Source organism: Mangifera indica, unplaced genomic scaffold (genome assembly GCF_011075055.1).
Source record: "Mangifera indica cultivar Alphonso unplaced genomic scaffold, CATAS_Mindica_2.1 Un_0005, whole genome shotgun sequence".
NCBI lineage: Eukaryota > Viridiplantae > Streptophyta > Magnoliopsida > Sapindales > Anacardiaceae > Mangifera > Mangifera indica.
This window is the reverse complement of record NW_025401097.1, coordinates 102,003-119,743: the sequence shown is the minus strand read 5'-3', so window position 1 is coordinate 119,743 and position 17,741 is coordinate 102,003. Positions and strand designations below refer to the sequence as shown.

Below are 17,741 nucleotides of genomic sequence, written 5' to 3'. Positions count from 1 at the left end.
GTGAGTTTAGATTGTTTTGAGCTCTTCTTTTGAAGGCTCATTTTCCTTTTTAGGTTTAATATATTTTTTAACTTATCAGGAAAAAAAAAACCATGTAGTTAAAGGGGTGTTTTGAATACAAATCCCTTGCAAATCTATGAATTAGTACCTTAAAATAATAAAACAATGTTACATGTAAATATTTTTAGTACATAATTTATGTACTGTAGTAATGTAATTGAATATTATTTTATCTTTAATTTAAAATCACTCAATTATATGATAACACATCATATATGTACTTAAACTGACCTGAAACCCATGCATCTTGACATCCAATTCCAAGTAAGGTAATGATGCATATAGTTCACAAAAAGATTCAAATCAAACTTAAAAATGGATTTGGATCTCCAACAATATCAAATCATTTTGTGCTTCAAATTAAATCAAATTGAATGAAAAAAATATAGTTTGATTCAATTTGGTCTACGATTTTAGCTTATAAAATAAATTAGATTATTACCAATGGAGAAAATGTTATCAATCATATTTTTAATATTTTATTCATTTTTTGAATTTTAATTATCTTTATTATTAATACTATTTCAAAATTAATGTAATTAAAAATTACGGATATATATTATTATCTATATAATTAAATGTATTGTTAATTATAAATAAGCAATATAAAATGTTCATCAAATGTATGTAATGGTAAAATTTTAAATATAAATCAATAGCGATAAAGTTTTTAATTATATTCAATTTTGATTATTATATTGTTAATTAAGAAAGAACATATTTTATTTATTTTTTTTGATAATAATTATCATGTTTATATATAATGATTTTGACATAGATAAGAATGGAAAATCCGAATCAATAAAGCCAAGTTTGTTCTTTGCTTCCACTGCCATATGAACAGTACTACTCCAAGTTGAGTTGTTGTCTCCGTTCAGTGGTTGAGGGACTGAAAAGGCATTAGGATTATTAGAGAGGTTTGAGAGCTTGTTGTAGACATGGTTAAAAAAAGAGAAATGATAATAAATACCTAAAACTAAAGGGTGTTAAGCGAAATTGTCTAAAACTCTAAGAATTAAGCAAAAATGCCCTTAATTTAGAAAATGACTAAACTGTCCTTATATATAAACCCCACATTTTCCACAGATTTACTATTCAAATTCAGAGAAAAATTCAGATCTCCCACGGGTCTTCCATAGGCACAACAGATTTTGGTCTTTTCTGTCAACTTTTTGTGTTTTTCGACAACCAAAAATGACAAGTAAGGATAATACATCATCTCACTTCTTATTTGAATCAATTTATTATTAGGAGTATTGAGATTTTAGGGAGATTTTGATATTTGAATGTTTAAGGTTCCTATTTTGAACAATACAAAAAATGTTTTGATTCTTGGTTGTTTTGCTTAAATTTCTTGAGGGGTTTTGTGTTATTGGATGTGTAGATTTGATTTGTGTTGAAATTAAAAGCTGAAATGACAATTTTTGGTCAGAAAATGGGTTAGATATGTCAGCGCTACGGTAATCTCTCACGAGCGTCAGTGGGGTAGGGGGAAATTTAGCTTTTTCAAAATTTTAGGGGGAGATCCATGGGGGTTCGTGGGAAATTTTACATTGAACTGTAAAAACCGTGGGTTGGGTGAAAATTGACTTTTTTAAACTATAGGACCTATAGGAAACAAACTTTGAATTACCATAACTTTTGATCCGAGAGGGGTTACAGGGCTTGTAATATATCAACGCGAAGCTAGCTTTGCTGGTTACGTCGAATTTGGAGGCCCAAATAAAATTGTTTCAGTGTGTATTATGCAGCTTTTTGTTTTAACAAATTTAGAATTTTCGGTTTTTATGATTTTGAGCTTATTTGTGATCGGGTTAGACTTTTTTGATAGGTAGTTTTCAAATTTGACATCTGTCTCTTTAGTCTTGTGCTTTTCTAGAATGTTTTATGATGTAATTACGAAATTTCAGATCAATTTTTTAGTTTTCTCGTTCCTAAAAACGTGTAGTTTTTAAAATTTAGATTTGTTTTGTCAGATTTTCGAGTGATTTTTTAATTGTTGATATTCTATGGTATTTTAATATATCTATTTATTTTTAACATGTTATTTAAATCCTTTGTATATTGTGTAATATCAAAATGCCCCCATATTTTTCTAATATTTCATTTATCCCTAAATTTTTATCAAATATCCAAATGCCCTGTTTACATGACATACAAACTAGATTTAACAAATAAAATTAAGTTTTGAGTTAAGATTCATATGAATATTTTTTTTTACGAATTGATTTTTTTCAATTTGAATTCAGAAATACGAAATTTTTCTTTCCGAACGAACTTGTAGCAATTGATATTAAGTAAAAATCAGAGTGAGAGTGAGTGTTTAAGTGATATAAAAAGTGTATGTAATGAAAGTGAGAGTGAGAGAGTTTATATAGATGTGGTGAAGATAATTTTGGTATTTTAAAAAAATTAGGGTATTTTCATTTAGGAATAGGAAAAATGGGTATTTTTGTTTAGGAATAGGAGAAATGAGCTTTTTTGCTTAATAAAAGGATAAAATGGATATTTAATATAATTTCTCTTTAAAAAAAATTACAAGGGTCAAAGAAAAAAAGCCTATAACTCTAATACCATGTTAAAAATTAAAAAAATATGAATAGATTATATCTTTAGTATATTAAATTGTTTGAATAATATATAAATTTATATTAATCATAGATCGTATATAAGGAAATACAAATAAATATAATCATTATACAATAATATATTGTTGGAAATATTTAAATTCATCCCAAATTCAATTTTGCAACTACTATAAACATAAATTCGCGTTCTCGACTTCGAGTTTGCAACAAATCTCATCCGAATATAATACAATACAAAGATGGGAGTCATTTTCACGACCTCATTTGCCAGAGTACTATATTTCTTGGGAGACAGTTTGTGTGTATTGGTTTCTAGGAGAAGAAGTTATTCTATTTTTACTTATTACATTCATCATCATTGGAACGACAATTTTTGAACATTTAAATAACAATCCAACTGTCATCCAACTATTTTCAATAATTGTCCTTTGATAGTTAAACAAACTGGATTAGATCGACCTATTATGGGTGGATCCCAAATTGAGCAAAGTCATCAACACAAGTAATGAAATATGAGACACTTTTTCAAACTTTACATTTATAGGAATCACATATATCTAAGTATATAAATTGTAAAGGAAGTCAATCTCTTATAACTTAGTCAAATGATTTTTCTTAGTAGTTTTGTAGTTGGACAATACTCATACACAGACAGTTCTATTTATGTGAAAGTTCCTAATAAACTTTCATGAGCCACTTTATTCAATCTATCTTAGCTAACCTATCCTAATTTAACATGTCATATATTTACATTCATATTAATACATATAGGAGAAACAAATAATAAAAAACTATCATTATCATAGTGAAGGGTAACAAACACCATATAACCATTCAACAAATAAACCAAAACCTTAGAAATCAATTCTTTTATATTTTGATAAAACACCTAGAAAAATTCAAATTATATCATAGTTTAAGATGAACAAATACTTTAACCAAGATTCATCAAATATTTAGAGTATATTGAATTTCATATAGATATAGGATTCGACCATCTTGCAAAACTTATTTGTTCGTATCCATCCCTGTTACTTCAACCCTTGTGTTGTTGCATACATAAATCTAACTCACCTCCTTTGAGATTCGACATAAATTTACTAAAGTTTTTTGTCATGAATTATTTGGTCGGTGGCTTTTGAGTCCATAATCTACATAGAATAATACTCAGTCAATATCACAATGCTATAAACTAAAGTTTCATCATTTTATGTAAAATGAGATAACATCATTTCAGCTCCATGCATTTATAGGCAAAATGACTCTTGTTGCTTCAATTGCAACAAAATCATCTTGTTTTTGTCTATTCTTCTAGTACGTTAACCACTTTTCCATTTCAATTTCTTGTCTTTGTTTTTTGAGCATTATACAATCTTTTTCCTCTACTCAGACTTGGGTCACTTACTTTTGAAACTTTTGGAACTCGACTATACAATGTATGCATGAGTACTAGGTCTAACTACCTCAAGGATGTTTTTCCTCTAGTTTTATGTGAGGAGAATTATCAATTAAGGTCCTTATATTCTCATTGTAAGTCATATGCACCTTTATACACTCCTACTTTTGAGAAGAAATCGTTCTACTACATAAATCTATTGTTCATTTGTTAGGTTGTGCCTAGTTGACTTCATTTATATAATCATATTTGATATTCTACAAATTTAACAATCAACTACCTTTATTTGGGGCTGTAGTTCCTTTGAACTTTTTATCAAAACTATACTTATGACATATGTAGTTAAGCATTACTTGTACTCGTATACTAGATTGTTATTTATGTAACTAGTCAAGATATCACTCGAAGTAAGTGTTGCTTCTTACATGCGTAATGTGCATCCACATAACATTTGTGTAAGGCACCATTCGGGTTCCTATCTCTTAGTCAATTGCGACTCTATCTTAACTTGATTTACAACTTTCAAAGCCTTTTGCTTATCTAGAGACATATATCTAACACAACTCAATCAACACAATCAAATACACATCAATTGCCACAATTACACATTACAATTTAAAATATCTCACATAAGACACATAATTGAATGTTCAGTATGTTCCCAATTATCTTTTATGACTCAAATGTTTGATATTTTAAAATTCAGTCTAATTGCGTCAATATTAATTATGAATGAGAATTTCACTAAATTCTTCTAATCTCAAAATTCTCATATTTAACATATATAAAATAAACGATACAACAAATGCATCATGTATTATGAGTCGGACCATTTCATCAACCTGTATCATTCTTAGAGTTATTTATCTATGATAAAGTCTTTATATTATTTGTGATAGGTCAAATACCTTGTATTTCATTAATTTGAGAATAACGTTAAAACGATGGATTTTTTTACGTACATTACTATGCATCGATTTTTAGTAAGTTGTAATGTATTCGCTTAGTCCCAAAAGTTTTGAATTCTTGTCTTGAAGAAGATCATTAATTACGGGGCTAATGGTTATGCACAAATATAATTAGACTATGTACTATCTTTTTTCCAATTAAGAGAGTACGACTAATAATATATAGTCTTGACATGCACCATTAGACCATTAGATAATCACATCATATACTTAATGTGATGGTCTCTAGTCAACAATCTTGCATGAATTACAAATACGTGTTTTTGGGAGCTAAAATAAAGTTTTACATGTATTTACATGTTATAGGACCCATGGAACACGTTCCACATGCAAATCTGAGCATCACATAGTTGCCACATGTCAAAAAAGGGTTTCATGTGAACAAACACACCAGAAAAAGTTGCTCACATGCCAAAATACAGTCTTATGCTCCTTCACATGTCGAGATGATGTTACACGTGCTTCCACACATCGAAACAATGATGCACACGTGTTCGCACACTAGGAGTGAGCCACACATGCCACCACGAGTCAAGAGAGGTCTCTCACGTGCCTTCACATGCAGACATGGACATTGAACAGTTTAGGTCAAACTTTCATCATTGACCGATCAAACTTCGACCATTGACCAATCAATTGACCTAAATGGACATTGAACAGTTTAGGTCAACCCAATTGACTATGGGTTGACCTATTGACTAATGAGTTTTGGCAGCTTGTTAACCAAACAAGTTAGACAATTGGGTTTTTCCAACCCTATTGTGACCCCGATTGTGTACAAAGAACCCAAAAAATTTCACCATTTCTGGTCACCCCTATGACAACAATACCATAGGGCTTTTAAAGGTCCCTAGTTGACTATTCTTCTTAGACCAATGGTGACCTCCAATGTCATTGGAATCCAGTGAAATAGTGGTTTGAAAGTCACATCATGGGTTACAGTTTTTGGCTTTAAATCCATCGATTTCGATGTTATTTCGATTCGATTTCTAATTCAATGCATGTAAAGGATATCTAGGCTTCATCCTAACATGTTTTTAACATCAATTTCATGCAAATTTGGCTGAATTTAATTCATACCCAAAATTTGAATTTAAACAAAATTTCAATTACAAATCAAAATTTCAGATTATATAAATTATAGAATACAAAATTTAATTCATAGAATACATGGTAAAAACACAACCTAGACTCTAATACTAGTATTGGAAACATTTAAATTCATGTCAAATTCAATTATGTAAATATTGTAAACATAAATTGACAGACTTGGCTTCGAGTTTACAACGAAGCTCATCTAAATACAACGTGAGGTGTTAATGTGAGTTACTTCCACGATCCCATTCATAAATTGACAAACCTGGCTTCGAGTTTACAATGAAGCCCATCTAAATACAACGTGAGGTGTTGATGTGAGTTATTTCCACGATCCCATTTGTTCATATATTACATTTCTTGGGAGATAGTTTGTGTGTATTGGTTTCTAGGAGAAGAAGAAGAACAAGAAGTTCTTCTGTTTTTACTTTTTACTTTCATCATCATTGGGATGATAATTTTCGGACATTTAAATAACAATTCAACTATCATTGAACTATTTCCAATGATTGTCCTTTGACAATTAAGTAAACCGGGTCAAGTCAACTTGTCATAGGTTGATCGAAACCCAATATATATAATAAAAAAATATATATTTAGAATATACACTAACTCAAAAAACCATATATTTAAAATATATTTTCACATAGAAAATCATATATTAAAAATGTATTCTAATATATTCTAACAAAAATGCAATAAGGTGTAATGGATAATCATTTCATTACTAGTGTTTATATACAGCTAGGAGAGTCCAATACAAAAGGAATATAAATAATTTGTTTTAAACTAATGCTAAATCATTGGTATATACAAAGAGTAAACTAAGTTATTCGGTCCTTGATCTGTGGTAAATTAGTGCTAGATTAGTGTTTTTAAGCACAAGGAGTAAATTAAGTTATTCAATCTCATGATTTATGCAGAAATCACTCCTATAGTAATAAATCTTTCAAATATGAAAATTGAAGTTTGGAAAATAAAATAAAATAAAATAATTTATAATGAAATGTCTTAAATGTTAATATTCCTAAATTCTATTACAATTGAAACAAACGAATTAAGTTAAAATTACACATTAGGTTAACCCTGCTCAAAAATCATTTTTTGTTTTGGTCTACCTGCATATGGAAGTACCCTCTATTCAAAGAGATAAAGTGCTAGAAACTAATAATTATTTCTAAAAGGAATGATTCTTTATTTTGTGGTTAATTACATCAAATAAATGCCATTTTATTTTATTTTTGCCAATGATATGAGCCTTTTGAGATCTTCAATGATTACTTCACCGATGGGATTGTATTTAATTCTTTGAAGAATGTCAAACATTAAAAAATAAAAAATAATAGGGAAAAGCTGAGTTCAAATTCAGTTACGACTTTCCAGCACCACAAAAAGTTCAACAACCCTACCAGTCACTCTCTTTTATGCACGTCTACCAATGAACCCTTGCCCAAAGCTAAACCCTTTCATGCCCACGGAAGAAAAAGAGGAGGAAAAGCTAAACCCTTTTATGCCCACGGAAGAAAAAGAGGAGGAAAGTGGACAAGGCTTTCGTTTATTTTGTTGATGCAAATTAAATGCTATGTCAAGTGAGTCAATCTCATTCTCAATGTGGAACTTCTTTTAGTTTTGAATCTGTGATTATTTTTCTGTATGATTTGAACTTTGAAGGTGGGAATGCCTAGAACTCTCAGTGTTGATTATCATTGTAATTCATTTTTCTTCACTCTATTTTTTTCAATTTTAGTTTGAATTTAATGCATTGGAGTTTGGTTCTATTCATATAAGGATATGAAATTAATTAGCTTTGAGATGCTGAATGTTTAAAATCTGATTTCGACTTTTTCATTTGGTATTGTTTCAATGTTGGGAAGAAAACGATGATCTTTATAAAGTAACCAATGTGCTTTGATTAATGTCTTAATTAGCTTGTTAAGTTGGTGAAATACACTTTTTACCTAATAATAAAGAAGAGAAAGATTGTTAAATATTTGCCTATATAAGATTCGGGTTTTGATAATTAGGTCCTTCCTGTGCTGGAGTCGGTTTTCTCTGTATTTAAAGAAAACCTTTGGCTGAAAAAATGATGTGGAAATATAAACAATCTGAAGTTTATATTGTTAACAATCTTATGTTGTGTGATCTAATAGTCAAATTGATATTGTTGATGTTGTTGGTTGCAGTTTTGCCTTTCCTGTGGCCATCTGTTCTGTTTATCTTGCTTTTTTTGTTGGCTCCAACTTCAAGCCTTGACAGTTTGCATGGTCACCCAAAACATAGACGCGAGGTTATTGTAAAGCGCCATGGTGTTGTTGCAACAGATGATGGGCGTTGTTCCAAAATAGGTATGAATGTTCTTCGTGCAGGAGGCCATGCTGTTGATGCTTCGGTTGCTGCTGCTCTTTGCTTAGGAGTTGTCAGCCCAGCTTCAAGTGGCCTTGGAGGAGGAGCATTTATGTTGATCAGGCTAGCCAGTGGGAAAACACAAGCATTTGACATGAGAGAAACTGCTCCAATGAAAGCTTCCGAGGTACTTAAACTCACAAAAAATCTGAAAAAGGCCATTTAGAATTTACATTTTGTTAAGCTTGGAAACATTAACAACCTATCACTCTGCACATTAAATTATGTACATATATTTGCTTTGTTGAATGCCGATTTTATGCTTTCGATGCTTCTTTTCAGAACATGTATGTTGGCAATGCTTCTCTAAAGATTAGCGGAATCCTCTCTGTAGCAGTTCCAGGTGAACTTGCAGGCCTTCACAAAGCTTGGGAGCAACATGGGAAGCTTCCATGGAAAAGGCTTGTGAAGCCGGCAGAAGTTCTTGCTCGTAGGGGATTCAAGATTTCTCCATACCTTCGTATACAGATGGAGGATTCAAAGTCAGAGATCTTAGCAGATAAAGGACTCCGGGGTATATTCACATCAAATGGAAAGCTTTTGCAGGCAGGCGATGTTTGCCGCAACAAAAAACTAGCCAAATCACTGGAAGCAATTTCAAAATATGGCTTGAAAGCATTCTATAACGGATCAATTGGGTTTCAATTGGTGAAAGATGTTCAAATGGCTGGAGGAATACTAACAATAAAGGACTTGCAAAACTATGCAGTTAAAATGAGAAATCCGATCTCTGCCAACATTCAAGGCCTTAAAGTAATTGGAATGCCACCCCCTTCTTCTGGGGCTGCTACAATGATACTTGTAAGTATATTTTTGTTTTCTTTATTTTTCTAAAAATGGTTAACGATAAAATGAACAATAACATAAGTTTCATATTTTAATTGCCACAGATGTTAAACATTCTTGCTCAATATGGAGTTCCTTCGGGTGTTTCTGGCCCCCTTGGTATCCATCGCCAAATTGAAGCTCTGAAACATGGTTTTGCTGTGAGGATGAATCTTGGCGATCCAGATTTTGTTAATATATCTAATGTTTTATCGGATATGCTCTCGCCCAAATTTGCACAGTCATTAAAGAAAACTATATATGACAATATGACATTTGGTCCCGGCCACTATGGTGGCAGGTAAACTCATAGTACAATCCTACATAAGAAACCAAATTGTTTAATTTCCGTGGTTAAAGCTTCAATCCTTCATTTTATGTTACTTCATATCAAATCCTTTCTCTCAAACAGGTGGAACCAACTCCATGACCATGGCACCACTCATGTGTCAATTGTAGATTGTGATCGAAATGCTGTCTCCATGACTAGCACAGTCAATTCATACTTTGGAGCAAAAGTATTATCTCCAAGTACAGGAATAGTCCTCAACAATGAAATGGGTGATTTCTCCATCCCTTCAAAGGGCGGTAAAGATTCCCCACCACCAGCTCCACCTAATTTCATCAGGCCAGGGAAAAGACCTTTATCATCCATGACGCCTACCATTGTACTGAAGGTATATTGCTCCATTGTTTTCCTCCTCTAGTGGTGATTCTTTCCATTTCCAACTCATCGGATTAGACCTTCCTGAGTTCCTTGTTTGTGGTTATGCAGGATGAGAAACTGAAAGCTGTTATAGGTGCCAGTGGCGGAGCCATGATTATTGCTGGAACTGCAGAGGTTTTCTTGAATCATTTTTTCCGTGAAATGGATCCTTTTTCATCCGTTATGGCACCAAGAGTCTACCATCAGGTTTATATCCGAGCCCATTGAATTACCTATTCTTTCCATTTGGTTTTAGAGGGCTGCAACTCACCATCTCATCATAACTTCGCCCAAACTAAACACTTTTTTTTTTCGCCTGCATGTAGTTGATACCGAACGAGGTACATTACGAGAATTGGACGACAGTGACGGGCGATCACTTTGAAATTGCAGGTAAGATCAGGGCATCTCTTAAAAAAAAGGGCCATGTTCTACAGAGCCTTTCAGGTGGAACCATTTGCCAATTTGTAGTACAAGAACTAGAATCTGGAACGCTAATGGGTATTAGTGATCCCAGAAAAGGTGGATTTCCAGCTGGGTATTGACATTGAGGGTTGTTTTATTGAATGCAATAAAAATTAGTGCTTATCCATCCTATTTTTTCTTTTTTATTTTCAAATATCAGAAATTGATAAGTAAAATTATGAGTATAGATTTTTTAACTAATGTATAATTGGGTATATAAATAATGTTATAAAATGATTTATTTATTTTGAATTAAAATAAAAAATATCTCATTATATAAAAAATTGCATGTTAAAAAATATATTCATATATTATTGATCGGAATTATTATATGATATGGAAAAGTATATTATGAAGGAAAATTATATTTCCCACCATATATTATCACGATTAGTAATGTCTCGATTACCCGTTAAATAAACAGTCGCACCATGTTAATAAAGTTATGGTGCCAAATAAATTGAAATTATTATAATATATAACTACGCATTAATTATATTAACTTTATATTATAAGTTTTTTAAGAAATTTTTTAATTTTCGTTAACTTGGAGATATTGCAACGGTACGTGATTAAATTTTCTACTATAATTTACTTTAAATAATAATTATTTTTAAAAACATATAAATGAGTTTTTATTTAAAAAACATATATAATAAAAAAAAGAGTCAATCACTCATTATTTCTAAACGGCTGAAACTGCCCGTTTTCCCGCCAGATTCAGTCTTTGAAAAATCTCTCTCAATACATTTAATCAAACAAAATCCCTTAAATTCAATCTCAAATAATAATAAAGTCTTAATCGAAGCATTCAAGCTGGCTTCTAATGGAGCTTCCAAACCCTGCTTCTTTCACTTCCCCATTAGAGTTGTATGCTCATCTTCTTCAAATAAGCCTCAAATCCAAGACCCCATTTGTTGGAAAATCGATCCACGCCCTAATAGTGAAGTCCGGGCTTGAGTTTAGTGTATTTTTGAAGAATAACTTAATGAATTTTTATGCAAAAACGGGGTCAGTTTTTCACGCCAAAAAGGTGTTCGACGAAATGCCTATTAGAACTGCGTATTCGTGGAATACACTTCTCTCGTGCTATGCAAAACAAAAGAAAGTGGATTTGACATGTGGGGTTTTTAATTCCATGCCTTTTCGCGATTCTGTTGCATGGACTACAATGATTGTGAGTTGTAAAGAGATGGGTCGTTTTAAGAATGCTATAAGAATGTTCGCAGAGATGGTTAAAGAGGGAGTCATGCCGACCCAGTTTACACTTACCAGTGTACTTGCTTCGTGTGCATCTGTTGGGGATTTGGGAGTGGGGAAAGGGGTTCATTCTTTTGTGGTTAAGTTTGGGCTTAGCGGGTGTGTCAATGTTGAGAATTCCTTGTTAAATATGTATGTTAAGATGGGGGATGAAGTGACAGCGAAGGTTGTTTTTGATGGGATGAGAGTCAGGAATGTATCGAGTTGGAATGTTGTGATATCATTGCATATTCAGTCTGGTAGGCTTGACCTTGCTCGAGCTCAGTTTGAGCAAATGATTGAGCGGGATATTGTTACCTGGAATTCAATGATTGCAGGGTATAATCAGCATGGATATGATGTTGAAGCATTGGATATTTTTGCAAAGATGCTGAGGGATTCCTCTTTAGAACCCGATAAATTCTCCTTAGCTAGTGTTTTAGCAGCATGTGCCAATCTTGAGAAGTTGGAAACTGGGAAAGAGATTCATGCATATATTATAAGAACTGAGTTTGATGTCTCTGGGGCTGTGGGAAATGCTTTGATTTCATGTTATGCAAAGTCTGGTGGGGTTGAAATTTCTCAAAAGATTGTAGAGCAGAGTGGAATCTCATATCTTAATGTTATAGCATTCACTGCACTACTAGATGGATACATCAAACTTGGGGATGTAGGCCCAGCCAGAAGGATCTTTGACTCATTGCGAGACCGCGATGTGGTTGCATGGACAGCCATGATTGTTGGCTATGAGCAGAATGGCTTGAATAATGAGGCAGTGGAGCTTTTCAGAAAAATGATTACAGAAGGCCCCAGGCCAAATAACTACACTCTAGCAGCCATGTTGAGTGTCATTTCAAGCTTGGCTTCTTTGGACCATGGCAAACAAATTCATGCAAGTTCCCTAAGATCTGGTGAAGCATCTTCAGTTTCTGTTAGCAATGCTCTAATTACAATGTATGCCAAAGCTGGAAGCATAGATTGGGCAAGGCAAGTATTTCGTTTGATTCATTGGCAACAAGAGACTGTCTCTTGGACATCCATGATTATAGCTTTGGCTCAACATGGTCTTGGGGAGGAGGCGATACAACTGTTTGAGAAGATGCTGGCACTTGGTATTAAGCCTGACCATATAACTTATGTTGGTGTCCTCTCTGCCTGTACACATGTAGGATTGGTGGAACAGGGTCAGAACTATTACAATTTGATGAAAACTGTGCACAAAATTGAACCCACCCCAAGCCACTATGCATGCATGGTTGACCTGTTTGGGCGTGCTGGACTGCTACAAGAAGCATACAATTTTATAAAAAATATGCCTATTGAACCCGACATAGTAGCATGGGGTTCACTGTTATCTGCTTCAAGGGTCTATAAGAATTTGGAGCTTGGAAAAATTGCAGCAGAAAATTTGCTCCATATTGAGCCTGACAACAGTGGAGCATATGCAGCCCTTTATAATTTATATTCAGCTTGTAAAAAATGGGAAGATGCTGCCAGAATTAGAAAATCAATGAAGGATGGAGGAGTAAAGAAAAGCCAAGGATTCAGTTGGGTTCAGATCCAGAACAAGGTCCATGTCTTTGGGGTTGAAGATGGATTTCACCCGCAGAAAGATGCAATCTACAATATGATGGCAAAAATCTGGGAGGAGATAAAAAAGATGGGTTTTGTTCCTGATACTGAATCTGTATTGCATGACCTTGAGGAAGAGCTGAAGGAGCAGATCCTTAGACATCACAGTGAGAAACTTGCTATTGCGTTTGGGCTGATAAGTACTCCAGAGAAGACTACATTGAGGATCATGAAGAACCTCAGAGTTTGCAAAGACTGCCACTCTGCCATTAAATTTATCTCCAAGCTTGTAGGCAGAGAAATCATTGTTAGAGATTCTACTCGTTTTCACCATTTCAGAGATGGGTTCTGTTCTTGTAGGGACTATTGGTAGGCTAAAGGTTGGGATGCTGGATTTGAAGAAATTCCAATTGTCAAGCGAAAAACAAGTTCTTCAAAATCTTAACCAAAGCTAAAGGTTTCTTAAGTCTTAACCAAAGCTGTGTAATGGTTTCTACTGTCCTACCGTATCTGTGCATCTTTAATGCTTTGGTATGAACACATTCTCTGAATGCCTTTTCAATTAGCTTCACCAGTTTGACCTCGACCTATGTACATTACAGTTTCACTTGTTTCTAGTTACAAAATCATGAACTTTCTCCACAATTTTTTAGTCATCTCTAGAGAGACATCAAAATCTTGGACAACAGTTTTCTCAATCCTTATGTTACTCTTGCAGGACTCATTCTCTTCAAGTTGCGGCTTAACCGTTCTGCTCTTCGAAAACCATCTTAATGGTAAATGTTTATTCCTTGTTCATTATATGACCAACATTATTTGCTTCCTTTCTTCCTTCAAACTTGACCAATAAAACAATTGCTTGATCTTGTGTTTGTTTCATCTACTATCTACCGAATGATGTTATATGGTAAATCTTCTCATTGATTGAACTCACAGGCACAATACTTGAAAAGCGACTAATCGACGATAAGCTGTAGGAACAACAACCAAATACATCACTTATTCACGAATTGTTTATGAATGCGGGTGGAGGTATTATCTCGCAGACACACTGAGAAGAACTCCTTACAAGAGTGTATCTCCTCAGTTTCTACAATATTCATTTCCTATTTCATTTCATGTCTACATGGAAAATCAATCGTCTTCTATCAAATTGAAATCAAACAGTTAATGTAATTATTCTATTTTTGTATAATTTGAATATAAATAAATCTATGTATTCATATTTAAATTAAGAATACATAGATAGAGTATCTACATGTAACTTTATCTCTTCGTCCTATAAATATAGAGGACTAACACAAAGGTAGGAGCTTCTAAGAAAAGACCCAAAAGAGAAGCTAGAATTTTGAGTTGGAGTTGAGCTTCCACTAGAGATATTACACATAGGATATTCTTTTTTGTGATCACTATATAATACTTTGTTTAAACACATAGAGATTAATAACAAAATTGTGGATGTAGACTCGCCGGCAGTAAACAAAATATTTTTAAAAATCTCTCTTGTTTTCACTATTTGTTCTCATACTTTGAATTGTATTTAATCATTGATATAATAGATTATCGAAGTTATTTACTTAATTGTAACTGTCATTATCGTAATCTATTTTATAAGGCTCAAAATTACATACTTTTAGTTGATGAAAAAAATTGTATAAACAATTTGATGCTAGAAAAAAGGCCTCCGTTTGAATCTCCATTGCATATATTGATTCACTGTCAACACTCTAGTATACCATTCTTCCCAAATGACCTGTAAAAGATGGAATAGAAGAGCCCTCGATTAACAGACCTTTGAAAATTCTAACTCTAGCCTAGTACCATCCAATCTTACAATAAAAAATCAATTAGCTCTGACAATTGAGAAGTAGTACTAGTAACCATCATCTAATGTGGTTGCATAACCTAATATGGCCATTGGCAACTTTGTCAATGTTGTCCAACAAATATGTAACTCTAACGCTATAACACCCTTATCGTCAAAGACCCTAACCTCTCGAGAAGAGCCAATTGCATAAGGAATGATAGTTTCCTACACGACTACCACCCATTCTTGTTGATGATGACAACGATAAGGTACCTTCAGGCAGGGGATCTCAAATCCCCTTAGCACTTATCACACGTCAAAACTATAACCTTGCATTAAGAGTTCCCCTAGTAGAGATGACAACAATGTGCTTTTAAGCATAGGACCAAATACCTTTCAAATGAGTAACACACCTTAGGCTTGCAATTACATTGCAATGTGTCAGCAAAGCATATCATAGTTTAAGACAAGCTGATGAAAGGAAAAGCAACCCTAACTACCTAATTTTGAGACCAACCGTATGCCACCACCTAAATATCTGTTGGGCCTCTCCAGTAGATAGCATCTCTTAACACATGAAGCGAGACTCTCGTCAAGTGGATGTTATTTGTCCATTGCCACCAAGTGTTGACTCTGTAATTTATTACAACAGGTGAGGTAAATTGAGTCATTGAGCTTGAAGACTAGAACAACAATTATTGGATGCTACCTTTCAACATGGGAAATAAGTCTCCCCCTTAGAGGGTATTATCCACTTAACACCTACTTGAATGTCAACCATGTCATCTCAAAGAAAATGGTTGAACGCAACCAAACGGATACCATAACAAAGTGAATGGGAAACACCTTTCATCAAGGTAATATTGTCTGTTCAATGCCATCATGCATTAATGCTTGGACATGCATCCCTCAACATACATAAGCTACCTACTGTGCAAGGATATTGTCTCCTCAATGCTACCATGTGTTGATGTCTTAATTGGCTTTGAAAGGTAAAGTGACTTCGACCGTATGCTTGAGGATGAAAAAGGTACTAAATAGAAACCTTTCCTATTGTCTAAAAGATAGTGTTTGTTTAACACTATCATACATGGATGCCCAAATTGGCTGATTGGGTAAGCCTAGTTGCCAAACATGTAGACCAAAGTAGGGACTTGCAAATACCATCTTTAGACATGAAAAAGCTACTTTTAGTTAGAAAGATACAAGAAATTTTGTTTATTGTGACCAAAAATTTTTTGACAATATATTTTGTCATTATAAGATAGGTTATTGTAACAATGATCAAATGTTTGTTACTATATATAAAAAGTAATATGATTATTTTGATTGTAATAAGTTATAATGAATGTTTGTACTTACATTTGTCGTAATAATATAATAGTAACAAAACTTGTTTGTCACAAAGTTTTTGTCCATGGCTTTTTTGTGGGAAAATTTAGCACCAATTTTTTTCTTTTTATAATATGATAACATTTTCATCACCAAAAAGTTATTATGACTAATTAAATATTGACAATGGTAAACTTATCATTAGAAGATGGGTTTTTTAATAACAATAATTGAATGTTTGTCACTGCATTTATTGGAAAATGTGATTATTTAGATTATAATAAGTTGTGACGTATATTTGTTACTACATGTTGTCATAATAGTATAATAGTAACAAAAATTGTTTGTTACAATAATTTGGTCAATAATTTTTTAGTAGGGAATTTTGGTGCTAAAAAATTTTTGATAATGTGATAAAATTTTTGTCACAATAATGTCATTGTGACTAATTAATTAATGGCAATTGTAAATTTGTCACCACAATAATATTTATTGTGATAGCAACTTAGGTAGTCACAATATGTTAGATTTTGACTAAACCGTTTTAAGTCATAACAATATAGTTAAAATAATGAAATTGATGTTATCATAATATGACATGATTTTATGAAAAGTGAGGAAAATTTGGCGTCGAAGTAAAACTAGTAATGTGACAAAATTTATGGTCAACATACAATTATTTTGACAAATATATTGATGACAATTGTAAACTCGTCATTATAATAATATTTATTGTGACTATAGCTTAAGTGGGTCACGATATATTAAATAGGCCAAAAGACTTATTCCCACCCAAGGTATAGTGAAATCACAGACTCTCACATTCTAATTTTTAAAAATCCAAACACCCACCTATAAATAAATTTCTATTAAAATTTTTAATTATAGTTAGAGGTAAAATCGTCATTTAATAAAAAATTTAAATTTTATTAAATTTTTTTTCTCAGGTTTAAAAATCTCATAATTTCCCCCTAACCCAAAGTTTGAAAAGCAACAAATACCCCATGGGGTTTGTTCCTCTTCTCTTTAGTGTCGATTAACGATCTCTGGTCATCGATTGTCCTCCCTCTCACCTTATCTCTCCCTCTAGTCTCTCTCCTTTATCTCTTCGACCATATTCGATCAAGGCAAAGACCAAATCGTCTTGTCTCAGACGAAGATGAATGATCTTCATATGAGATTAGTCTCTTAGACAAAGACAATTTCGCCTTCGTCTTGGCCAAATATGACTGAAGAGGCAAGAGAGAGAGACTAGATGGAGAGATAAGGTGGGAGGAGGATGGTC

The 17,741-nt window shown here is 32.9% G+C and overlaps 2 protein-coding genes across 2 annotated transcripts; both read left to right on the top strand.

Moving 5' to 3' along the window:
- Positions 1-7,441: 7,441 nt before the first annotated feature.
- Positions 7,442-10,636, top strand: LOC123205431 (glutathione hydrolase 1-like). Its single transcript, XM_044622380.1, has 7 exons — positions 7,442-7,696; positions 8,291-8,637; positions 8,793-9,311; positions 9,401-9,636; positions 9,748-10,012; positions 10,111-10,248; positions 10,368-10,636. The coding sequence occupies exons 1-7, from the start codon at positions 7,690-7,692 to the stop codon at positions 10,584-10,586; spliced, it is 1,731 nt and encodes a 576-aa protein (XP_044478315.1). The 5' UTR covers positions 7,442-7,689; the 3' UTR covers positions 10,587-10,636.
- Positions 10,637-11,205: 569 nt separating this feature from the next.
- On the top strand, positions 11,206-14,783 carry LOC123205434 (pentatricopeptide repeat-containing protein At2g22070-like). The gene is made up of 3 exons (XM_044622383.1): positions 11,206-13,848; positions 14,036-14,093; positions 14,254-14,783. Exon 1 carries the CDS (start codon positions 11,333-11,335, stop codon positions 13,688-13,690), a length of 2,358 nt encoding a protein of 785 aa, XP_044478318.1. The 5' UTR covers positions 11,206-11,332; the 3' UTR covers positions 13,691-13,848; positions 14,036-14,093; positions 14,254-14,783.
- Positions 14,784-17,741: the final 2,958 nt, after the last annotated feature.

Coding starts and splice junctions, on each gene's coding strand:
- LOC123205431 (XM_044622380.1), top strand. Junction 8,638..8,792: donor CTCCAATGAAAGCTTCCGAG/GTACTTAAACTC, acceptor GCTTCTTTTCAG/AACATGTATGTTGGCAATGC. Junction 10,013..10,110: donor CGCCTACCATTGTACTGAAG/GTATATTGCTCC, acceptor GTGGTTATGCAG/GATGAGAAACTGAAAGCTGT.
- LOC123205434 (XM_044622383.1), top strand. CDS start 11,333: ATGGAGCTTCCAAACCCTGCTTCTTTCACTTCCCCATTAGAGTTGTAT.